The sequence below is a fragment of the Rhinolophus hipposideros genome (assembly GCF_964194185.1).
Source record: "Rhinolophus hipposideros genome assembly, chromosome: 9".
In the NCBI taxonomy this organism is placed as follows: domain Eukaryota; kingdom Metazoa; phylum Chordata; class Mammalia; order Chiroptera; family Rhinolophidae; genus Rhinolophus; species Rhinolophus hipposideros.
Window position 1 is genome coordinate 89566411 of NC_138055.1, and position 23810 is coordinate 89590220.

A 23810-nucleotide genomic window follows, 5' to 3' on the forward strand; every position below is an offset into this window, starting at 1 on the left:
AAAGCAACAAAAGCAAAACTAAACAAGTGGGACTACATCAAACTAAAAAGCTCCTGCACAGCAAAGGAAACCATCAATAAAATGAAAATATAACCTACTTGAGGGGAGAAAATATTTGCAAATGATATAACTGAATAGAGGTTAGTATCCAAATAGGGATTAATAAATAGGGGTCAGTATATAAAGAACTCACACAACTCAATAGCAAAAGAACAATCTGATTAAAAAATGGCAGAGGATCTTAATATTCTTCCAAAGAAGACACACAGATGGCCAACAGGTACATAAGAAGGTGCTTAGGTACTTAGCATTACTAATTATCAGTGAAATGCAAATCAAAACCACGAGATATCACCTCACACCTGTTAAAAATAGCTATGATGAAAAAAGACAAGAGGTAACAGCTATTGCAATGTGAGGATGTGGAGAAAAGGGAACCCTCATACACTGTTGGTAGGAATGTAAACTGGTGAAACCACTATGGAAAAGAATAAGGGGATTCCTCAAAAAATTAAAACTAGAACTACAATGTAATCCAGCAATTCCACTTCTGGGTATTTGAAGAAAATGAAAACACTAATGCAAAAAGATATCTACACCCCCATGTTCATTGCAGCATTATTTACAATAGCCAACACATGGGAGCAACCTAAGAGTCCACTGGTGGATGAATGGTTAAAGAACATTGGGTATACAGACACACACACACACACACACACACACACACACACACACACATCTACAATGGAATGTTATTCACCATAAAGAAGGAAATCTTGCCATGTGCAACAACATGAATAGACCTTGAAGGCATTATACTAAATGAAATAAGTCAAAGACAAATACCAATCTCACTTCTTTGTGAAATCATTTAAAAAAAAAAACAAACTCATAGGTATAGAGAACAGACTGCCAGAGGCGGGACAGGGTGGGCAAAATGAATGAAGGGGGTCAAAAGGTACAAACTTCCAGTTATAAAATAAATAAGTCATGAGGATATAATGCACACCATGGTGATTATACTTAATAGTATTGTATTGTATATTTGAAACTTGCTAAAAGAGTAAATCTTAAACATTCTCATCTTAAGAAAAAAATTGTGATTATGGTGGTCGATGTTAACTAGACTTATTGTGGTGATCATTTCCCAATATATACAAACACTGAATCACTATGTTGTACAACTGAAACTAATTTAATGTAATACGCCAATTTTATCTCAGTTTTTAAAAGTTAAAGAGAAAGAGAAGTCCTGAAAGTAGCAAGAGAAAAGCAAATTGTTACATACAAGAGAACCTTCATAAGATTATCCAATTTCTCAGTAGAAATCTTACAGGCCAGAAAGGGTGGGGTCACATATTCAAAGAATACTATATCCAGCAAAACTATCCTTCAAAAACAGAGAAATTAAGACTTTCTCAGATAAACAAGGGAGTTCATTACCACTAGAACTGCTCTTCAAGAAATGTTAAAGGAAATCCTTCAAATGGAAACAAAAGGATATTAGCAAAATAAAAACATATAAAAATAAAAGTTCTCGGAGCTGGCCCGGTGGCTTAGGCGGTTGGAGCTCCATGCTCCTGGCACTGAAGGGTGCCAGTTCAATTCCAACATGGGCCAGTTGACTCTCGACCACAAGGTTGCCGGTTCAATTCCTCAACTCCTGCCAGGGATGATGGGCTCTGTCCCCTGCAAAGAAGATTGAGCAAGGCACCTTGAGCTGGGTTGCTGCTGAGCTCCCGGATGGCTCAGGCTCAGTTGGTTGGAGCGCGGGCTCTCAACCACAAGGTTGCCGGTTAGACTCCCACAAGGGATGGTGGGCTGTGCCCCCTGCAACTGGCAACAGCAACTGGACGGAGCTGAGCTGTGCCCTCCACGGCTGGGATTGTGAGGACAACAACTTGACTTGGAAAAAGTCCTGGAAGTACACACTGTTCCCCAATAAAGTCCTGTTCCCCTTCCGCAATAAAATCTTTAAAATAAATACAAGTTCTTCAGTAAAGGTAAATACATGTACAAATATAGTAACCTATATTATTTTGATTTTGGTGTACAGAATTTAAACAAAAAACCATTGAAACTACACAAGGAACATAGAATTTAAATTTAAAAACCATTAAAACTTTATTAATTATAAATCTATGTTAGTGGGTATACAATATATAAAGATGTCATTTGTAATATCAATAACATAAAGTAGGGTGGGGTGAAGTTGTAAAGGACTAGAGGTTTTGTATGCAATTGAAGTTATGAGCTTAAAAGAGAATGCCATGACTTTAAGATGTTTTACGTACATAATTGCAGTGGTAACCACTAAGAAAATACCTGTACAATATACACAAAAGAAAATGAAGAGTCAATCTAATCATGTCACTACCAAAATATCCCCAAAACACAAAGAAAGGAAAAGGGAAACGAATAAGAAATAAGCTGCAAGACATATGGCAATAATAAGCCCTATCAATGATATTTTAAATATAAATGGATTAAATTCCCCAATCAAAAATAAATGGCTGGATGAAGTAAAAAAAAAAAAAGATACAACTGTATGCTTTCTACAAGAGATTCACTTTAGATCTAAAGACACACATAGGCTTATGGTAGAAAGACAGAAAAAGATATGCCATGTTCTCAGGGTGGTGAACACACAATGTGAGATATAGACAATGTATTACAGAATTGTACTCCTGAAGTCTATGTAACTTTACTAAAAATTGTCTCCCCAATAAACTTTAATTTAAAAAAAAGAAAAGATATGCCATGCATATTAAAACCAAGAGAGCAGGAGAAGGCTACACTAATATCAGACAAAATAGACTTTAGGTCAAAAACCATTACAAGAGACAAAAAAGAACACCATATAATGATAAAAGAGTCAATTCCTCAAGAAGATACAATAATTCTAAATATTTATACACCAAATAGCAGAGCTCCTAAATTTATAAAGAAAAATATGACAGAATAGAAGAGAGACATACATAGCAACACAACAGTAGGAGACTTCAACAACCTACTTTCAATAATGGGTAGAACAACCAGACAGAAGATCAATAAAGAAATAGAGGATTTGAATACTACCATAGCAACTGGCTCTAACAGACATTTATGGTATACTGCTCCATCCAACAGCAGCAGAATACACACTCTTCTCAAGTACACATGGAACAGTCTTCAGGATAGACCACAGATTAGGCTACAAAACAAGTCTTAACAAATTTTATATCTATATATATATATATATATATATATATATATATATATATATATGCATATATGTATATACACATATATATACACACACAAATTTAATATATATATATATATATATACACACAAATAACATATATATATTAACTTTGTTAAGACTTCTGATACTATCTACAGTTTCAGGGATCTACTTGGGGTCTTGGAATGTATCCTCCACAGATAAGGGGAACTAGAAAACTATAGATGAATATTCCTGATGAATACTGATGCAAAAATCCTCAACAAAATACTAGCACACTGAATTCAACAGCACATTAAAAGGATTACACACTATGACCAAGTGTGATTTGTTCCTGGATGCAAGGACAGTTCAACATCCACAAATCAATCAATGTGATACACCATATTAACAGAAAGAAGGACAAAAACCCCACATTCATCTCAATTGATCCAGAAAAAGCATTTGCCAATATTCAATATCTTTTCATGGTGAAAACATTCAACAAACTAGAAGTAGAAGAAAACTACCTCAACAAAATAAAGGCCATATATAAAAAGCCTACAGCGAACCTCACACTCGATGGTGAAAGACGGAAAGCTATTACTGTAAGACCACTTTCACTACTTTTATTCAACATAATGGAAAGTCCTAGCCAGAGCAATTAGGCAACAAAAGAAATAAAAGAAATTCAGTTTCTAAAAGAAGTAAAATTATCTCTGGTCACAGGTGACAAGACCTCACATGTAGAAAACCCTAACGACTTCACACGCACACACACACATTGTTAGAACTAATAAATTTAGCGAACTTGCATTAAACAAAATTGACACATGAAAATCAGTTGTGTCTCTATATACTAATAATGAACAATAGGAAAAGAAAACTAAGAAAACAATTCTACTTACAATAGCATCAAGAAGAATAAGATAACTTATGAATAACCCTAACCAAGAAGGTTAAAGACTTGTATACTGAAAACTACAAAAAATTGCTGAAAGAAATTAAAACACAATAAATGGAAAGACATCCATGTTCATGAATTGGAAGACTTAATATTAAGAAGTCCATACTACCAAAGTGATCTACAGATTCAACACAATTCCTATCAAAATTCCAATGACATTTTTTGCATAAATAAAAAACTCATCCTAAAATTCAGATTAATCTCAAGGGACCTCAAATAGTAAAAATACTTTTGAAAAAGAAGAACAAAGTTGGAGGATTCACACCACTTCTTGAAGGATAACACAAAGCTACAGTAATCAAAATGGTATGGTATTGCCAGAAAGACAGACATATAAACCAATGGAACAGAGCCCAGAAATAAACCCTTGCGTATATGATCAAATGATCTTCAACATGTGTGCGAAGACCACTCCATGGAGAAAGGAGATTCTCTTCAACAAGTGAGGCTGGGTAAATTTGAAATCCACATCCAAAAGAATGAAGTTAGACCCCTATCTTGCCTCACACACAAAAATAAATTCAGGATAGATTAAGACCTAAACTTAAGACCCCAAACTCTAAAATTCATAAAAGAAAACATAGGGAAAAACTTCATGACATTGGATTTGCCAATGAATTCTTGGATATGACACTAAAAACACAGGCAACAAAAGCAAAAATAGACAAATGGGACTACATTAAACTTAAAAACATGAAAGGCAACCAATTTCTGATAAGGGGTTAATATCCAGAATATATATATAAAAAAAACTACTACAAATCAACAACAAAGGATCAAATAGCCCAAATAAACATGGGTAAGGAACTTGAACAGACATTTCTCCTAAGATCACAGACAAATGGCCAACAAGCATGTGAAAACATCACTAATTATCAGAGAAATGCAAATCAAAAGCACAATAAGATATCACCTCACACCCATTAGAAAAGCTACTGTCAAAAGAAATAGAAAATAACAAGTGTTGGTGATGAAGTGGAGAAACTGAAACCCTTGTACACTGTTGAACTGCAAACAATATAGGCAAAACAATATAGCCAATACAGAAAACAGTATGGAAGTTTCTCAAAAAATAAAAAAATAACTACCATATGATCCAGCAACCCCCCTTATGAATATACATCCAAAATAACTGAAAGCAGGGTCCTGAGGTATTTGTACACCCATGTTCACAACAGCCAAAACACAGAAGCAACCCAAAAATATGCTACTATATACAAACAAAGGAATATTATTCAGCCTTAAAAAGTAAATTCTGGCACATGCCACAACATAGATGAACCTTGAGGTCATTATGCTAAAGGAAGTAAGCAAGTCACAAAAGGACAAAAAGTGTATGATTCCACTTACATGAGGTGTCTAAAGTAGTCAAATCACAGAAAGAGAAGGTAGAATGGTGGTTACCAGGGGCCAGAAGGGTTTAGGAAAGGGGAGTGGTTTTATGGGTGTAGAGTTGTAGTATTACAAGATAAAAAAGTTCTAGAGATCTGTTACACTACTGAACTGCACACTTAAAAATGGTTAAAATGGTAAATTTTTTTGTTTTTGTTCTTTTTTCTAAAAATGGGAAATTTTATGTTACATGTATTTTACAATAATAAAAGTTTACTAATATCCCTTGTAAACACAGATGCAAAAATCTTTGACAAAAATATTACCAAACTGAGTCCAACAATATATAAAAAGGGTTTTAAGAAAGAAAATAAATGGAGTTTTGGCAGATGCCAATTCACACACATCTGTATGAGAGGCTCCACAAGAAAAAGAACCCGTCAAGTCCAAGAGGGAGCGTGCCCTAGGTGGCAGCACTGCAGGGGCCTCAGAGCCCGACAGCCCAGGCCCAGTGTGAGTCCAGGGATGCTGAGCTGCAGACCCCATTCTCCAAAGGCAAACGCTCAGATCGTGGGACAGGCATTGACAGAAACACAGGTATCCAAACCTGAAAGGCGCCAGAGCTAAGGCAAAGCAAGAAGGCTGAACGGGGCAGGTTCTGAGTACTTCTAGGGAATGACATGGGTGCTGCAGAGGGTTAGGCATTCCTTGGGGGGTGTCACAGACCATGCCAACCACCGTTCTCTCTATATACAAGTAACAAACTCTCTAGGCTTCGATTTCTTCTGTAAAATAAGGTGATTAGTCCCTCTAGCTCTGATAGTCCAAGAAGCCTGAACGTACTCCAGACCCTCTAAAGAACCCAGTCTTCACTTCTCTCTTGATTCCCAGATACTCAACCCATGACACAGAATTAGTTGTATCTTTACTGCAATGCATTCCATTCATCAGTTTCCAACATACCTGGCGTGGAAGCTTATTTAGTGACCTCAGATAGTCTTTGTCCAGAATACAATTTCCAAGTGCATTTCCAAAGCTTCTAAGGGTGAGGGAAAAAAGTGAAACAGTTGAGAATTGTTTCGTGTAAATATCAACGGACAGAGTGACAACTAGGTTCGAGTTGCTGCCCAACTGCAGCAGAGGAAATGGACCCCGATATACATTCAAGACTGTTTACTGGGCGCCTGCCACGTTCCTGCACTGTATTGGGTTGTGAAATACGGCGTAACAGTCACAAACTCCCATCTGCAAGGAGAGGCAGCGAGTGTGAAAAGAATAAGAAACCATTCACAAAACCCCCTCAGCTCCTCCCGACATGGACAGAAAATTGCAGAACAGAGACTTTGTCGGAGGGCTGCTCCAATTCCCCATTTACAGTGGGCAGCACACACTTTGGGGCACAATCCTCCAGAACTCATGTTCTGTACTTGGGAAATACGCAGTCCTTCGCAGGCTATGGTATTGTAAATTTTTGGTGCATGTTTATACATGTATTTTTCTGGTGATTCAATTCACTTCAATTCTCACAGGTATCTATGACCCCAAAAAAGGTTAAGAATCCTGCTCCATGTAACCAATTTACATATACACAATGAAGAAGTGTTTAGGTGTATTAATGAGAACGAGGAAGCTATCTATGCACTCATGTGGAAACGCCTCCAAGATACATTACTGAGTAGAGAAGTTGGGAGTGCAAAATCAAGTACAGAATGGAGAACACAGTGTTCCACCACTTATTCCCAAAATGGGGAGACCTAAGCATAAGGAAGCACTGGGAAAACACAAGACAGTAGGAAAACAGGGCAGACGGGCGAGGGTGGGAGTGAGACATATTCTTTGATTTTTGAACCAGGTGAGTGTATTTTCAAAAAAGCCCACGTTGCTCTGAGACAAGCACTGAACGAAGGAGGTTAGGCTCCAACCCTTCTGCTCACCTCAGTGCTCGCTTCAGCCCGTCTGTCACTGCCTCCTTCCTGGCCTTCTCCAAAGACAAGGCTTTGGACTTGAGGCCCTCACTCACACCATAGCCCACGTCTTCATGGTATGAACCATCCTGGGGGTAGAAAAGGAGTTCAAGTCTCACATAAGAAGCTGCAGTTGTGTCCCTGTTTCCACAGCTCTTCTTTTCCTCAAGCAGCAGTGTTCAAACTGGGCACACAGAACCCAGGGGTCCTGCTATAGGGCACATGGGCACCGAGAATTTAAGAGAATCAACCCCCAGTGCTATTTCCTAGACCTGATCTGCCTGGAAATGTGACTTTGGTCAAAATGCCAAGACAACTCTCCTTTCCCACTTCCTCTTTTACATAAAAAATGCATTGGGACAGTCGGTTAGCTCAGTTGGTTAGAGCGCGGTGCTCTTAACAAGGTCGCTGGTTCGATCTCCCCATGGGCCACTGTGAGCTGCGCTCTCCACAACTAGATTGAAACAACTACTTGACTTGGAGCTGATGGGTCCTGGAAAACCACACTTAAATGAAAGTTTAAAAAAAAAAAAAAAAAAAAAAAAAAAAAAACGCACATACCCAACCCACCCCAAATCCCACTACAGTGCATTACCCAAAGGTATAAAAACCTCTGGGACACCAAATAAAGGAAAATTTGAAATATTGTATTTAACAGACACTAATGATTGGACAGCAAATCCTTCCACAAGTCACATGGTACCAATTTCTTGGCTTTCACCAACAGTGAAGGTGGAGCTGCTCAAGTTGATAGCTTATAGAGAACTGAATATAATTTTTGATGATCGCACTCTATGATTTTTGAAATATAATTTAGAAAGCATTCAAAGAAATGAATGACTCTATAACTCTATAATGTAAAACGTTCCATTCCCAGATTATTTACCTGAATAAGGTTATAAAAATAAAAATTCACAATAGAATTAATGTGAAATGTTCTGTCTAGGAATAAGTAATATCAAACTATAGATATATAAACTAACTAAAGAAAACAACAGCTTTATCCATCTCATTAAGAAATGTACTTTCCATAAAATTTTATTTTTATTAAGTATAAAAATTCTGATGTAGTTTTATTGTCTCATCCACATAAATACAATTGACTGATCAATTGTGTGTTAATAATACCTATAACAGTAACTCAATCCAGAAGAAATTTTTTATTATTTAGAGCCTTGAAGTCACTGGAAATTTACAAAAATAAAAATTTAATGTTTTACATACATACATACACACACACACACACACACACACACACAGAAATATAAGATTAATAAAAGATTTCAATGATAAATATATATTTTACTAGGATAAAACCCAAAGTATAAATAGAATGAAACTATGAGTTCAAGAAGAAACAATGTAAAATTTCTTTATTTTTTTATTTCTATTTCTGGTAAAATTTCTTATAATTAGTGAATAGCTTGCTTTAAAAAAAATTGTTTGCTCATGTATTTTTTTTAAATGGATGACAATATTTAATCCTTTATGATATTTAGAATCATGTTACATTTTTAAAAAGATAGGACAGATTTATTTTAGAATGTAAAATTTTTTAATATCCCTAAAAATATATTTATGCTGAAAACTTTTAAGTTTCTATTTTAAAATGTGCAGAGAACAAGAGTTTTTCAAAATTCTTTTAGGGGGCGCATGAGTAAGAATGACTACCACCATCCTGAGAACACTGGCTGAGACACAGCACGGGGCCCAGCTCTCTGGCTGGGCTGTGCCACAGCGCACAGACCTCCCTACCTGCACCTTCCCTCTCACCAGCCTCTCATTCTGGAGGCAGCAGGTTATTCCATCACCCTCACCTTCAGCTGGACTCTCACAAATGCACAGACTCCCACGTAGAACTTGCCATTGTTAAGGTCCACAAAATCTAGGGTCAAGAGAGAAATCCAGTAGAAGATTTTGATCCCTGTGCCTCACCCAGATTCTTCCTGCTGGCAGCCAAACATGGCTACCCCACATCCTCACCCATAAATTACTTGTAGCAGAAATTGGACATTGCCAAGTAAGGAAATGAGAAGTCACCACGGCCAGGAAACACACTCACCAACATTCTGCTGAGTGATAGAATGGGCCCAGCCGTTGTAACCAAACATCTCATTGGCCAGATTAATTACCCTGTGACCCTCAATGTAACACACCTAGAAAAAACATTAAAGAAAACAAAACTTGTTAAAATTTCTTGCCATACTTATATGTAGATCAAAATTAATTTATTCCTTACCAGCTTATTTGACAAAACTGCCCTTCAATATTCCAGGGAATTTCTCAGTGAACCTATTTCAAAGATCCTTCCTGAAGGAACCAGTTAGAACAAATGTTCTATCTGGAGGGATTAGACTCAATGGGGAAAGATATTCACTCGCTTAGCAGTTTCCAAAAAAGTACACATCTCAGGTTGACATATATTATAGAAGACCAAAAACATATACAAAAGTTAAAACTAGAAGCAAACGGCAAGAAACCCATTTTTAAAAGATTGTGCAGAAATCCTATGATGGCAGCTATGTAAGTCTCAAGACAGTGCTTGGGTCACTTCAGATGACAATGAAGGCTGGAACCCATCCCCTCCCAAAGACACTAGGAAACATCCAGCAACAGTGAACAGGAGACCTTCTGTGTCTGTGAGGACTCAGAGAGGGAGTTGGCAAGGCCATCTGAGAAATCGGCCACATGGGCACCCACTGCGCAAGTACATAAACTCTCCTACCTTCTGGCCACCTCCAGCCATGCGGCTGCTTATGTACTCCGGGCCCAGCCTTCGCCTCAGAGCATTCTGGATGGCCTGGTACTCCTCGGCTGCGTACTGGTACTACAAGCCAAAAAGAGAAAATTAAATCGACATTTCCACCACGCTTTTACATCAGCGAATCTCCAACATTGTGGTCTCCACACCCTCTTCCACTCTTAGAAAGTACTGAGGACCCTAAGAGCTTTCATTTATGTGGGTTATGGCTATCAATATTAGGAACTAAAACCGAGGAACTTCTCACACACTCCACTGGCCATCAGAGCACTGGTATCAGCACGGGCCATGCAGGCTCTGGAAAACGCCACCATTCACTCGCGAGAGAATGACAGTGAAAAAAGCTGTAGCTGTAGTATTTTCGTATTAGTATGAAAGTAATGTTGACCTCATGGACTCTGAAAAGGTCTCGTGGAAACCCAGGGGCCAATGGACCACATTTTGAGGACACTGCTTTAGATGTTACCACCATCCTTACAAAACTTTCTCCAGCCAGAATCAGGAAACAAACTTCCCACCTCCGAGTCTGCCTATGACAGTTACACAGGTAAGGGAGTAGGCGAGAGAAAACATAACAGGGACTCTTCCTTCCACTGTCCTCTCCAAAGCTGTACACCTCTTCTCCAACTGAACAACTGCCCATCTTACACAGATAAATGTACCACTACTTGTTTGGATTTTTGTCCCCTTGATAGTTTTCTCCTGCCCCCTTTAAGTGAAATAAATACTCACAAATAGATCTTTGGTAAAGACAGACAGAATTTGGGTGGACAAAGCAAGAATCTCTTTTATATGCACAAGATATCTCCACAAAGAATATGACACCAGAAACTTGGGATGCCTCCAAGAGAGTGAACTAGGTGAACGGCGGGCGGGTAGGAGTGATAGGGAAATAGTGAGATTGTTCACATGTGGTCTTTGTTTCGTTCTGAATGCTATGTCATATGAGTATGTAATCTATTCAGAAACTAAATAGAATTTAAAGCTAAATTCCCATTACTCTTAGTCTTTTGATGCTAAAGGTCCTAAATGCCCTGAGAGTTCATCAAAGACTCCCAAATAATGCATCTACAGGAAAAACCAGTAACAATAAGTAGCTGACACGTGTATATGACAGGCTCTACAAATTGCTTCCTCACTTGTTTTTCACTTAACCTCATTCTTTAGCTGTGAAAAAACCAGTTACCTGTCCAAAGCATAATACAGAGTTGCCACCGGCAGCAGAAGGATGGCTGTCACGGCTTCCAAGAATTGCTTCCTCAGTCCCAGACACGTTCATTCTGGTTGACCTCTACACAAACAGAAGATGAAAAAAAGATGTCAAGGACTACCATGGTCCAAACGTCTACTAACAATCAGATAAAGCACTGCCCTAATCAAGGGGCTAAGTTCCTCAGTGCTTAGCTTACTGCTCTCCCTTCTTTTCTAAAACTGTTCATATTTTCCTATTATAAAAGTGTCTTTATTGTAGAAAGGTTATATCGAAAAATACAGGCTGAAATGAAATTTGGCTGGATCCCTACCAGCAAGAGATAGCTGTTGTCTTTTTTTATGTGATTGTGTTTGTGTATGTGTGTTTTATGTGTATGTATGTGCATATCTGTAAAACAAAAGAATACAAATGTATCAGGCATATCTCAAGCAGCACCTCAAGTCTTCTTGGCCTGAGCAGTGTCTGAGGTCCCTGACCTCTTTTCCCGGCTGCCATCAGGCAGACCAGATGTGCATGGGCTCTAACCAATGGCATGTAGGCATAACCCACGATGCCTACTTCCTGCTCACGCAGGTGCCTCTCACCTCCCACCCTTGGCTTCCCTCTTGACTTTGAGGTGTAAGAACCTGTGGGACCCACTTGCTGCCCACACATACACAACCTGGAAGTTCTGGGGAGTCAATGTACTACCCGGCAAAGCTTTTACCAATGAGATACAGAAGGTGAGGGGCAAATCTTCCTTCCTTTGGGTGGACTGTCCTGGGATATGGTACTTTACATATCCACCTGGGAGACAGCTTTAGAAAATCAAGCAGTCAGCTGGACTTGTTACCAAGGAAGGGCTGGCCAGCTTGGAAATGTACCCTTGAACTGACTTAATCTTCCATGTCTCCTCGATCCCCTTTCCCCTCACTTCTGCTTCCTGGAATTACACTTCCAGAAAAATAAGCACATGAGCCTTTGCCTCAAACTCCAGGTTCGGGGATACCCAGGTAGAGCAGACACTATGTATGGGTGCTCTGCCAGTTATGCCTTCAGCTCTTACCACAACAGTGCACCCTGGCCTGACTTCCAAATGCCCACATCTAGTGATGGCCGGTTGGCTCTGCTGGTTAGAGCGTGGTGCTACTAACACCAAGGTTCCCAGCCGATCCCCGCATGGGCAGCTCTGAGCTAGCTGCACCCTCCTTAAAAAAATTAAAAGGAAAATGCCAACATCTGCATTTCTTTACCTGAAGGCTTCCTTTGGCACCCAGGGCCCACTGTGCACCTGTTTATGAAAAGCTAGAAGCCCAGAAAATTGATGCCCCTAGGGGCAGCCCTCAGTGACTGACAGGAGTTGGTGTGTAAAGACCCTAGATTTCTTACCTTTTCTGTGAGGTAACGCTGAGCCAGGCGTTCTGCTCTGGCTCCAGAGCTCCCCAGTGGAGTTTGGTTGCCTACCAGTGGTAGGCGACTGGCTTAACAACACACCCTTCATTAAATGTCTTTTCTTTCCCATCTCACATCCCCTCTCCTCTACCAGTATGTCCTGGGGTCATCTCCTAAATAAACTACATGCACTTGGAGGAAATATGCAGTGGGGGGTGGGGGAACAAAAGATATCTTTACAATGGAGAAATCTGGTAGATAACAGCCTCAATAAAATAATCAAACATAATGTCACCAATAACAGTCACATCATGTGCTTCCTGATGTATGCACTAAGAAGGTCATAACATCACTTAAGTAGTATTTCTACCAATCTAATCATGATTCTAATTATAAGGAAATAATCAGACAAGTTCAAATCTACAAGGCCTGGACTCTTCAAAAATGTCACTGTCTCGGGCGTGGCTGGATGGCTCAGTTGGTTAGAGCGCCAGCTCTCAACAACAAGGTTGCCAGTTCAATTCCCGCATGGGATGGTGGGCTGAGGTCCCTGCAACCAAAGATTGAAAATGGCGACTGGACCTGGACCTGGACCTGGACCTGGACCTGGACCTGGACCTGGAGCTGAGCTGCTCCCTCCACAACTAGATTGAAGGACAACGACTTGGAGCTGATAGGCCCTGGAGAAACACACTGTTCCCCAATAAAATTACAAAAAAATGGTTAAAAAAATGTCAATGTCTCAAAAAATAAAACGAAGTAAAACAAAATGAACTTTTCTAGATTAAAGAAGACTAAAGAGACACGACAACTAAAAGGCACTGTGTGATCCTTGATAGGATTTTAGATCAGAAAAAAGAGCTATAATAAACATTATAGGAACAATGGGGAAATCTGATGATAGACTGCATATTAGATGCTGTTAAATTTTATCGCTGTTAAATTTATTGAGTGTGATAATTATATCATGGTTATGTAGGAAAATGATCTTTTTACTAGGAGATATATGATAAAGTATTAGAGTAAATTGGCATGTTTCTGCAACTTTCAAATTATTCAACTAATAAAATATGAATTGTGTGCAAGAGCACACACATGTGCAAAAAGAAGGAAAGAAAAAGATAAAGCAAAGTAACAAGTGTATGAATCTAGGTAAAGAATATATATGTATTCATGATATAACTTTCCTGAAGGCTTCAACTTTTTCAAAATAAAATGTTAGGGGTGGCTGGTTAGCTCATTTGGTTAGGGTGTGGTGCTGATAACAAACACCAAGGTTGCCGGTTGGATCCCCACTGGGCCACCGTGAGCTACAACCTCCTTAAATAAATAAATAAGTAAATAAATAGATAAATAAATAAATAAATGTTAGGAAAGACTTTCTGATAGCCAAGGTTTTAGCAGCTATAGAAATCCAAATATCCTAATACATCCTCCAAAATCTATACAGACCAACCAGAAGAACAAGTAAAACCACAAATATCCCATATTTTCTAACATAATTAGAAAACTGAAAATACTACAAGCTTTAAATTGCCTAGAAGTAGAAAAGGTAAACATCAATTTCTAGACACTCAAACTCTCATCCAATCTCTTTAAGGAGAGAGCAAGGTGGGACCCAGACGGGAAGGGAAATGCATAGAAGAGGGAATAGGAAATGGCAAGCCTAAGTGATGGCAAGCCTAAGCGAAACTAAAATCACCGCCTGGAAAAAGAAACCCACACTACATATGAAGATACTGACAAAGAGTTCTGGTAGACCAGAGTAGTCTAGGAAAAAAAGGAGAGACAAATAAGTGTATGTAGAACTCAATGAGGCAGTCTTGGAGAATCAATATCCTCTAAAACTGTTCTCTGAAGGGCAAAAGAGGGAAAATTTAGGATCCAAACTTAGGATTCAAGAGACAACCTAAAATTCAAAGGACATACAACCATCTCACCAAAAATGTCTTCTAATAAAGAAGCCATATTCACTATACTTACAAAGTAACGGGAACTACTTTTGAACCAAGAAGCTCAGAAATCATCCCAACTGTCAATCCTGTTCACAAAATGCAAAGTTACACATAAAAAAATTCAGTGAACTCAAAGATAGTTCCATAGAAATTATACAATCCAAAGAAAGGGGGGTAGATTGAAAATAATAAAAGAGCCTCGGGGTTCTGCGGGATAATATCAAATGACTAACACGCATAAAATTGAGGTTCCAAAAGATGTTAAAGAGGTTAAAGAGAATGGGAAAAAATATTTTTAAAAATAATGACTCAAAATTTCCCAAGTTGGGTGACTGACATAAATGTATACATTTAAGAATGCTCAGTAAACCTCAAAGTAGGATAAATACAAAGAAAATCACACCAAAACACACCAGAAGCAAACTACTAAAAACCAAAAGAAGAGAAAATCTTGAAAGCAATCAGAGAAAAATGGCACATTATGTACAGAGTAACAATACAAATGATGGCTCCATCTTACAATAGAGTTAAAAAACAACATAGGAGTAAATTGAACAAAAGATGTGTAAGACGCTGCACTGAAAACAGAACAGTACTAAAATAAAGAAGACCTAAATAAAAAGGGAGATGTACCACGTTCATATATTTGAAGACAATACAGTTAAGATGTTAATTCTCCCGAAATTAATCTAAAGATTTAGTGCCATCCCAATCATAAGCCTACCAATCTTTTCTGAAGAAACTGATGACTCTAATATTTACATGGAAAATGCAAAGGATCTAAATTATCCGAATCAACCTTGAAAAACAACAACAAAGTTGCTGACCTACACTACATGACTTCAAGACTATTAGGTTGGTGCAAAAGTAATTGCGGTTTTTGCAAAATGTTTTTAAACTTTTAATCCACAACTACTTTTGCACCAACCTAAGATAAAGCTACAACAGTGTGGTACTGACATAGGATTGATCAATGGAACAGAAAGAGAGTCCAGAAATCAACTGACATTTTATACAGTCATCCGAATTTCAATAAAGGTAACAATGCAATATAATGGCATTTTCAACAAATGATGCTGGAACAACCGGGTATCTATATGGGGGAAAATTAGTATTTTTCACAAAATATTGTTTATACCATTCACAAAAACTAGAGATGGCTCATAGACCTAAATATAAAAGCAAAAACTATAAAATATCTAGAAGAAAATACAGAAGTATATCTTCACAATCTGGAGGTGGCCAAAATTTCCTACTACTCAGAAAGCAGTAACTATAAAAGAAAAATAATGACTACATGAAAATGTAAAACTTTGCTTATCAAAAATAACTGTAAGAAAATGACTAGGCAACCACAAAGGACTGATATCCAGGATATAAAAAGGATATATAAAGAATTCATACACTCAATAACAAAAAGACAAATAACCCAATTTTAAATGAGCAAAAGATTTGAACAGGCATTTCACAAAGGAAGATATACAAATGTTAATAAGCACAGGAAAAAGTGCTCAACATCATTATAATCAAGAACTAAAATTAAAATCATAATGACATACTGCTCTACACCCACCAGAATGGCTAAAAATAAAGACTGACAACACCACAAGTTGGCAAGGATGTGAAGCAATTAGGACGCTCATACACTGTTGGCAGGAAACGGTGATAAAACTACTCAGCTATAAATACAAGCTGTAAACACAATAACTTGAAGATGGAGCCATAGGTCCAGAAGGTAGAGGGGCAGGCCACAGAGCATTAGTCCCTGGCCTTGAACCCTAATGCTTCTTTACATACCTTGGATACCAGCCCTTTGTCAGATAGGTGTCAGTGCTTGCCCTTTCATTTTCTTAAGTTGTCTTTGATGAGAAGTTTTAAATTTTAATGTAATCCCATTTCCCTTTTTTTTTTTTTTAAAGTGGTTACTGCTTTCTGAGTCTTGTCTAAGAAATCTTTTGCACAACCCTAGGCCATAAAGATATTCTGTATTTTCTTCTAGAAGCTTTATATTTTTATAATTTTGGAAACAGATGTGATAATTTCTTTAGAAATTAAATACACATCTGCCATGTGACCCAAAAATTATTCTAATAGGTATTTTCCCTGAGAAATAAAAACATATGACCAAAAAAGACTTGTGGGGAGGTAAGGGGAAAGAACTTGAACTAAGGTAGTGGCTATAAGCAAGAAATAGATGAATTCAAGAGATATTAGAAAGGTAAACAAGACTGTGATACAATTTCATTCTTATCCATTTCATTATAATCTAAAAGCATTTCTAATTATATGTGGAGGAAGGAAGAAAGGAGTATGAGGGAATGAGGCATGTTATATAAAGAAATTTTCTTCTTTTGTCTGACCTCTTCTCATCTTTATTTAGGAGGGGAGAGGGCATGATCACAAAGGGTAACAGAAGCCACCTTTAAAAGCTTAGAACTCTAGTTTGTAAACCATGGGGGAGCAATAGAAATTTTAAGCTGAGAGTGATAAGAATATATTTATGCCTCAGAAAGCTCTGTCAACAGTGAATAACTGAGAGATCAGCTAGGAGGCTACATTACAACAGTCCAGGGAGGAAATGGAGCTCAACTAAGATCATGGAAATGTAGAGAAAAGATGGCCTCTGGATGTGTATTACGGAGACAGAACTACAGGCCTCTGACGGCTGAGGTTCTGACTGTGAAGAGCAAAAACAGCAGGACTGCAGGTCAGGGTGTTTTTACGTTTTCTTTTACGTATATATATGCTGCTATAATTTTTGTGATACTTTCAAAAAAATTCAGCAATAGAACAAAAACTTTAAAAGAAGGAAATAGATTTTAAAATGTCATCTCCCCTCTGAAGCCACATGAAACTCACTACACTCTAAACAGAATTAATCCTATGTTCCCACAGCATTTTAGACACGTCAAAGCACATATCACACATAATCCCACCTCACCCATTCGAGAACAGAGGGGGCCACGTACTAACTAAACCTCCAGCACTGAATCTAATCCCTACCAGCACATAGCATTAGGTCGGTGCAAAAGTAATTGCGGTTTTTGCAATTGTTTTTAACCTTTTCAACTGCAATAACTTTTGCACCAACCTAATATAAAGCCCATTTTAGTTTTATTTTTAGCTTCTCTCCACTTCAGAACTGCCACTATGGTATTAAAAAAGAAATACCTTGAGTGGAAAATGTTAAAAGTTATAGAGATTAAAAAATATCCACACTAGGCTTTCTGCCTTGAATAATTAAATTGGTTATACAATTAATTATTCAATTCTCGTTATTCATGGTAGTTATGGTCAGCGTGAACACTGAATTATCAAATACTAAACCACTGATCCTAGGAGCAATACAGAGTCAGGTTCCTGCGAGCCTATGGTCACAATATTTTCACTAACCAGTCAATACATAACCTTGTTTTATGTGTGTTTCTGTTTAAAGATACCTTATTATAATAATATACAGAGAGTGTCAAAAAAACGTATACACATTTTAAGAAAGAAAAAAACTGTATTAAAATTGTAACACTAAGGGCGGCCGGTGGTTGCAGCACGGTGTTCATAATAACACCAAGGTCAGCCGGTTGGAGTCCCACGTGGGCCAGTGAGCTGCACCCTCCACAACTAGATTTAAAAACGACTTGGAGCTGAGCTGCCCCTCCCCACTAGACTGAAAAACAACTTCTCATGGAGCTGATGGGTCCTGGAAAAACACACTGTTCCCCAATATCCCCCAATTTTAAAAAAAATTGTAATACTCAATATACACTGATAACAAAAGATGAATACAAGTCATGTGTACACATTTTTCACACCCCTGGTATATTGTTGATTCATTAACATTGAACTCACGACTGAAAAAAGCTTATCGATCTAAAAGAAGCTTGTCTTTATAAGGCACATCACAGCCCTTGCACTAGAAACACCAGACAGCACTTTAGCACTATGCCTGGAGGCATTCTAAACATTTTAATCTCTAACAAAAAGCACAAAATATGAAAAACAAAACAAAAAAACCGTGGCACTAAATATTATGCAACAAGGACACTCATTTATGGTATGAGTGCTGAAACAAGAAGGCAGAGCAGTGACTTGTTTAATCTCAACTGGGAACGGGTGTGTTGGGCAACTCAAATTTTCAGCACTCTGCACATCTGCAAAAGCACCCTGAGTACTGATTTGGGGGTTACAAAGAAATTTTAGGGAGTAGGTGAATTTGCAAATACAGACTCCACGAATAAAAGAATCTACTGTAGTGTTCTTTGTTTGATTTTTGGTTTATTGGGTTTTTTTTTTTTTTTTAGGTAAAACCGCTTTCCCACAGCTATCTCAGTTACATTTTAATACGCTCATCTCCAACTACACCCAGTTCATATCACAAGACAACAGGTCATGGCATAATTACACAGTAGCATCTGATGAGAACTGTCCAAACATATGTCTGCTTGTTATCACAATTAGTGGTCTGATAAGTGCTGAATTGGGAATAGAAGACTTTAAAAAGACAAACTTCCCTAAATGATACCAGACCTGACCTAATCCCAGAGTTACATTCTGCCTTGGAGAATTTAGTTTTTAAATGTTCGCGCCTCAGAGTTCTGTGGAGGAACAGACCTGAAAAGGTCTAGGAAGCTAGAGTCGGAAAAAAACAAAAAACAAATGCACATCAACTAATGAAGAAACAAAATGTGGTCTATCGGTACAACTGAATGTTATTCTTCAGCCATCAAAAGGAGTGAAGCACTGACACACACTACAGTCTGGATGAGCCTTGAAAACATTATGCTGAGTGAAGTAAGCCAGACACAAGGGAAAATACCATATGATTGCACTTATGCGAAATATCTAGCACTGGCAACGTCATCAAGACAAGAAGTTAGGGGCGTGGGGCGGCGCAGTGGTCAGAGCGCAGTGCTCAGGGCACCCAGGTCCTGGCTCCATCCCCACGTGGGCCGGCGAGCTGCACCCCCCACAACTAGATGGAAAATGACTTGACGTGGAGCTGATGGGTCCTGGAAAAACACACTGTTCCCCAATAGTCCCCAGTAAAAATTTAAAAAGTTAGGGGCAGGGGGAAATAAAAACGGGGTTTCATTTGGGGGGGGATGAAAATGTCCTGGAATTAGATAATGGTGATGGCTGCGCCATCCTGTGAATATCCTAAACACCACTGAACTGTTCGTTTTAAAGGGATAAATTTAATCACATATGAATTGTATCTCAGGTTTTTAAAACCAGGTCTAGAAAGGCTCCACGCGCGGCTAAACTTAAGTGTCAAATCCCTTTTAAATGGGTGATTCCTTCCCAACCGCAGCCACTTCTTCCGACTCCCTTCAGCTTTGACGCGAGCTTCGGCACCCTCTCCTCTCGTCGACAAGCACTATTTAGCGGCCTCACGCCCGTGCAGGGCACCGCCACCGTTAACACGTGCTGCCCCCATCCCGTGGGGTCCTGGAGTGTGTGCCACGTGTGTGGACGCACGGTTCCCGCACCCCGCCGCTACCAGCCAAACTCTCGGGCCGTCCTGGTCCTGAACCAATTAACTGGTGCAGGCCTCTGGGCTCGGGATCCCTACGCAGAGACCCGCACGAAGAGCGCAACCGCCCGCCGGTGCTCTACTCAGACTCTGAACCGCCCAGGTGGAAGCCGGCAGCACCCACCGGGCCGTCCGGCCTCCCCACTTACGCGCCTCCGGCAGCGCGCGGTGCATGCAGGGACCTCCGTCGAGGCTCAGCGCAAGGGGAAGGGAGTCTAGATAGAGCCGCACGGAAGAAACTGGGAAGGAAGTGCAAGGGAACCCTGGGAAGAAGGTCCAAATAGGGGGCGGAAAGGGCGGGAGAAGGAGCCGTAAATCAAATCGGAAGGGGAGAAGTGCCGCAAAGCAATCTGTCCACAGCCGTAAAGCAAGCCAGCGCTGCACTGCCGTCTTAACTTCCGAGCGACTCTGCCCGCGTGGCTCCTCGTGCCTCGAGTTACCCACCGCGGTCTGTGTGTGTGTGTGTGCGGCGCCCACGTCTCTGCTGCCGGCGCTAAGGCCTGTTTGCGCCCGCTCTTCCCCCGTCTTTGCACACGACTCTGCAAACCCATTCCCTGGTTAGAGTGCAGTTATGGTTATGGACCCGGGAGGACCTTCTCAGTACCTATCCGTGCACACTAGGGGTATGGCAGGAAAACAAAACCACGCTTTTACGTCTTATGAAGAAACAGGTATCAGAGCTCTTCACAGATTCCATCCCCGACAGGCACAGCCAGTGCTCAAAAACAAGATTTGAGTGTAGTCGTCACAACCCCAAATTAAGTACCAAGAACTCCGACAAAATACTTCTCTTACGTTTTCAAGTTGGTCGTTTCCATAAACCCCTTTAACCAGACTTGATTGTCCGAGCGGTGCTGCTTCAGCGCAAGTCGCTTCCTGGACGCGCACTAGTCCTCCCCCAACACCGCCGCGCTGAGCAAACGCCTGCGGTCAGACCTGCGCGGGGCCCCGCACAGCGCGGTCCAACCACAGGGCAACGTCCGAGACGCCACGGAGGGGGCGTTCGATGACCATAAAGGTGTGTGGCAGGCTAGGGCCACGCGTGGGGGGCGCTGGACGCTCAAAACGTCAGTGGTAGCAAAGACAACGCTGTGCAAGTGTCCCAGGAGAAAAGAGGTGGAAGTGATTTGACAACAGAAAGTAATACCTGCCCCCAGGCTGGATTCTGTGCTGGAGGGGAAAATGCCACGAAGGACCTTTTTTGGCTTAATTGATAACATTAGAATATGGATGGTGGATTAGATAAAATTCTTAAATCGATATAAATTTATAAAGTTGACAATGGTGGTTATGTTAGAGAAAAATCCTTATTCTTGGGACATACACACTGAAGTATTTAGGGTAAAAGAGCCATGGTATATGTAACTCGTGCTCGGTGATAGGTAGATAAATGATTGATAGATAGTGTGGGGACAGAGACCCAGGGAGCAGTTTCCAGGCTCTTGGCCTCGTGTTGGGAGGTGCTGGCTCCGGTGGTGAATGACCATCAGCTGTGATTGGCTGGCCATCAGTTGTAACTGGTTAGCCAATTGGCTACTGATGTAACTGCGGGGCTGCGTTCATTGGTTGGTTGGTTGGCAGGCAGAGAAGTGAATGGCGGACTGTGGATCGTGTGGCTACTACTGCGTGTGTCTCGCCCTGGGGGCCAGAGAGAATATAGTGGTGTGACTCCCCTACCTATGGCTCCGTGGGTGTTCCTTTTTGGCCTCACCATGTCCTGCGTTCTTATGTGGGGAGGGGGACCAGAGGTTCCGCAGGCCACCCTGCACAACAGTGCTCACTTGGGTAGTAAATGGCCGTCAACTGTGATTTGATGACCATCAGCTGTGGCCAGTTGGCCGTCAGCTGTAACCAGCGAGCCATTGGCCACTAATATAACTGCTGTGGCTGCGCTAGCAGAAAATGGGGGCTAGCAAGAAGATGGTGGCTGAGCTAGCAAGTGCGGATTGCAGTTAGCATGGCGGGTTGCAGATAGTGTGGCTCCTGCTTCCTGTGTCTCCAGCCCAGCCGCCAGCGGGAATATAGTGGTGTGACTCCCCTGTCTATGGCTCCGTGGGTGTTCCTTTTTGGCCTCACCATGTCCTGCGTTCTTATGTGGGGAGCGGGAGCTGAGACCCCGCCTGACACCCTGCATGACAGATAGATAGAACAAATGATAAAGCAGATGAAGTAAAATGTTAACTATGAAGCATATCTCAGTAAAGGGTATGCAGATATTTCTTGTGCTTTTTTTTTTTTGCACCCTTTTGTAAGTTTGAAACTGTTTCCAAATGAAAAGTTTAAAAATACCACATATGCAATATGATTTTGTATCACATGTATTATGCATGCATTCATTTTTTAAAAAGACAAAAAAGGAAACATCAGATTTTTCTGGATGATGGAAATATAGGTGATTTTATTTTTGCTACAAAACTTACACATATCTGTATACTCCCCGCACAATAAGCAGGTACTATTTTTTATAATCAGAAAAAATATATGGTGTAAATGACAGCTGAAACATTCTTTGTTTCTCTTGGTATGTGCCTTCAGTACCATCTACGTGACTTCAGAGCAGATTGACTTCCTAATACTTCAAGTTGCGTCACAATAATCAAATTAGCCATATGAAAACACCTGATGTTTATCAAGCAACTTCCTTCTAAAACGCTCCAGAACTTTAAAATTATACTTTATCCTAACCATAAGTCTTTGATGTAGAGACAGGACAGGTTGAGTCACACATACCTCATAACAGGGACATCATTCCATAACAAGAGCACACTCCTGTAAATAGTATAAATTCTACCCTCCTCCAGTACAGATGATTGCTTTTGTGAATCTGCCTTGAAGCACACACTTAAAGCAGCCATACTGAAAATCAATCTTTCCTACCTGGGTTGTCACCCCAGTGTAATGAGGACTGAATTTAGGGCTGGAAAGGAGGGACGTGGAGAAGACAGAGTAGCAATCTAAATAAAATACTTTCAGAGCTTACTCATCCTTCATTTCTGTAGCCCGTCGGTATCATGGAGCAAGAGAGACTGCAGAATGTCTCCTTAGCCCCTCAACTCCTTCCCCCCATTCTACCACCCTTCCCCCACTGCTTGACCCTACTGAGGTTATGGCAGGAGTGAAATTAATGCTTGTAACAGGACTAGTGAATTTTAATAAATGATTGCCTAACTATTGCTTGTTGAAAAGCAGGAGCTGACAGCTTCCCCCCAAAATAAGACCTACCCCGAAAATAAGCCCCAGTTAAGATTGTCAGCCAGACAGACACATTTAGTACATTATGACGATGTTCCAGAAGAAGATGACATGACTGTATTTGAATAAATGTAGATTGTTGTACATGAAAAAATAACACATCCCCTGAAAACACGCCCTAATGCATCTATTGGAGCAAAAATTAATATATGGCCCAGTCTTCTTTTTGGGGAAATACGGTACTAGGAGACCATACTTAAGTAGGTGTGGTCTCAGCTGAAGCAGCACACCCAATTAGCCTTTAATTTCCTATACAATCT

The 23810-nt window shown here is 40.0% G+C and overlaps 1 protein-coding gene across 8 annotated transcripts in view; it reads right to left on the reverse strand.

Moving 5' to 3' along the window:
• RAD52 (RAD52 homolog, DNA repair protein) overlaps positions 1–20552 on the reverse strand; it is a 29868-nt gene extending 9316 nt beyond the window's left edge. For 3 of the 8 annotated variants that reach the window (XR_013993990.1, XM_081059290.1, XM_081059288.1), the window contains exons 1-7: positions 20448–20552; positions 11416–11520; positions 10194–10295; positions 9531–9624; positions 9286–9353; positions 7439–7557; positions 6468–6543 (exon numbers count right to left, since the gene is read on the reverse strand). Coding sequence is in view for 6 of the 8 variants with exons in the window: in XM_081059290.1 (XP_080915416.1) it covers positions 6468–6543; positions 7439–7557; positions 9286–9353; positions 9531–9624; positions 10194–10295; positions 11416–11508 (552 nt within the window). In the remaining 2 variants the exon portion in view is untranslated. Of the gene's footprint in view, positions 1–6467; positions 6544–7438; positions 7558–9285; positions 9354–9530; positions 9625–10193; positions 10296–11415; positions 11521–12810; positions 12882–20422 lie in introns of all 8 variants that reach the window. The other 5 variants (XR_013993989.1, XM_081059287.1, XM_081059286.1 and 2 more) reach the window with 5 other exon arrangements.
• Positions 20553–23810: the final 3258 nt, after the last annotated feature.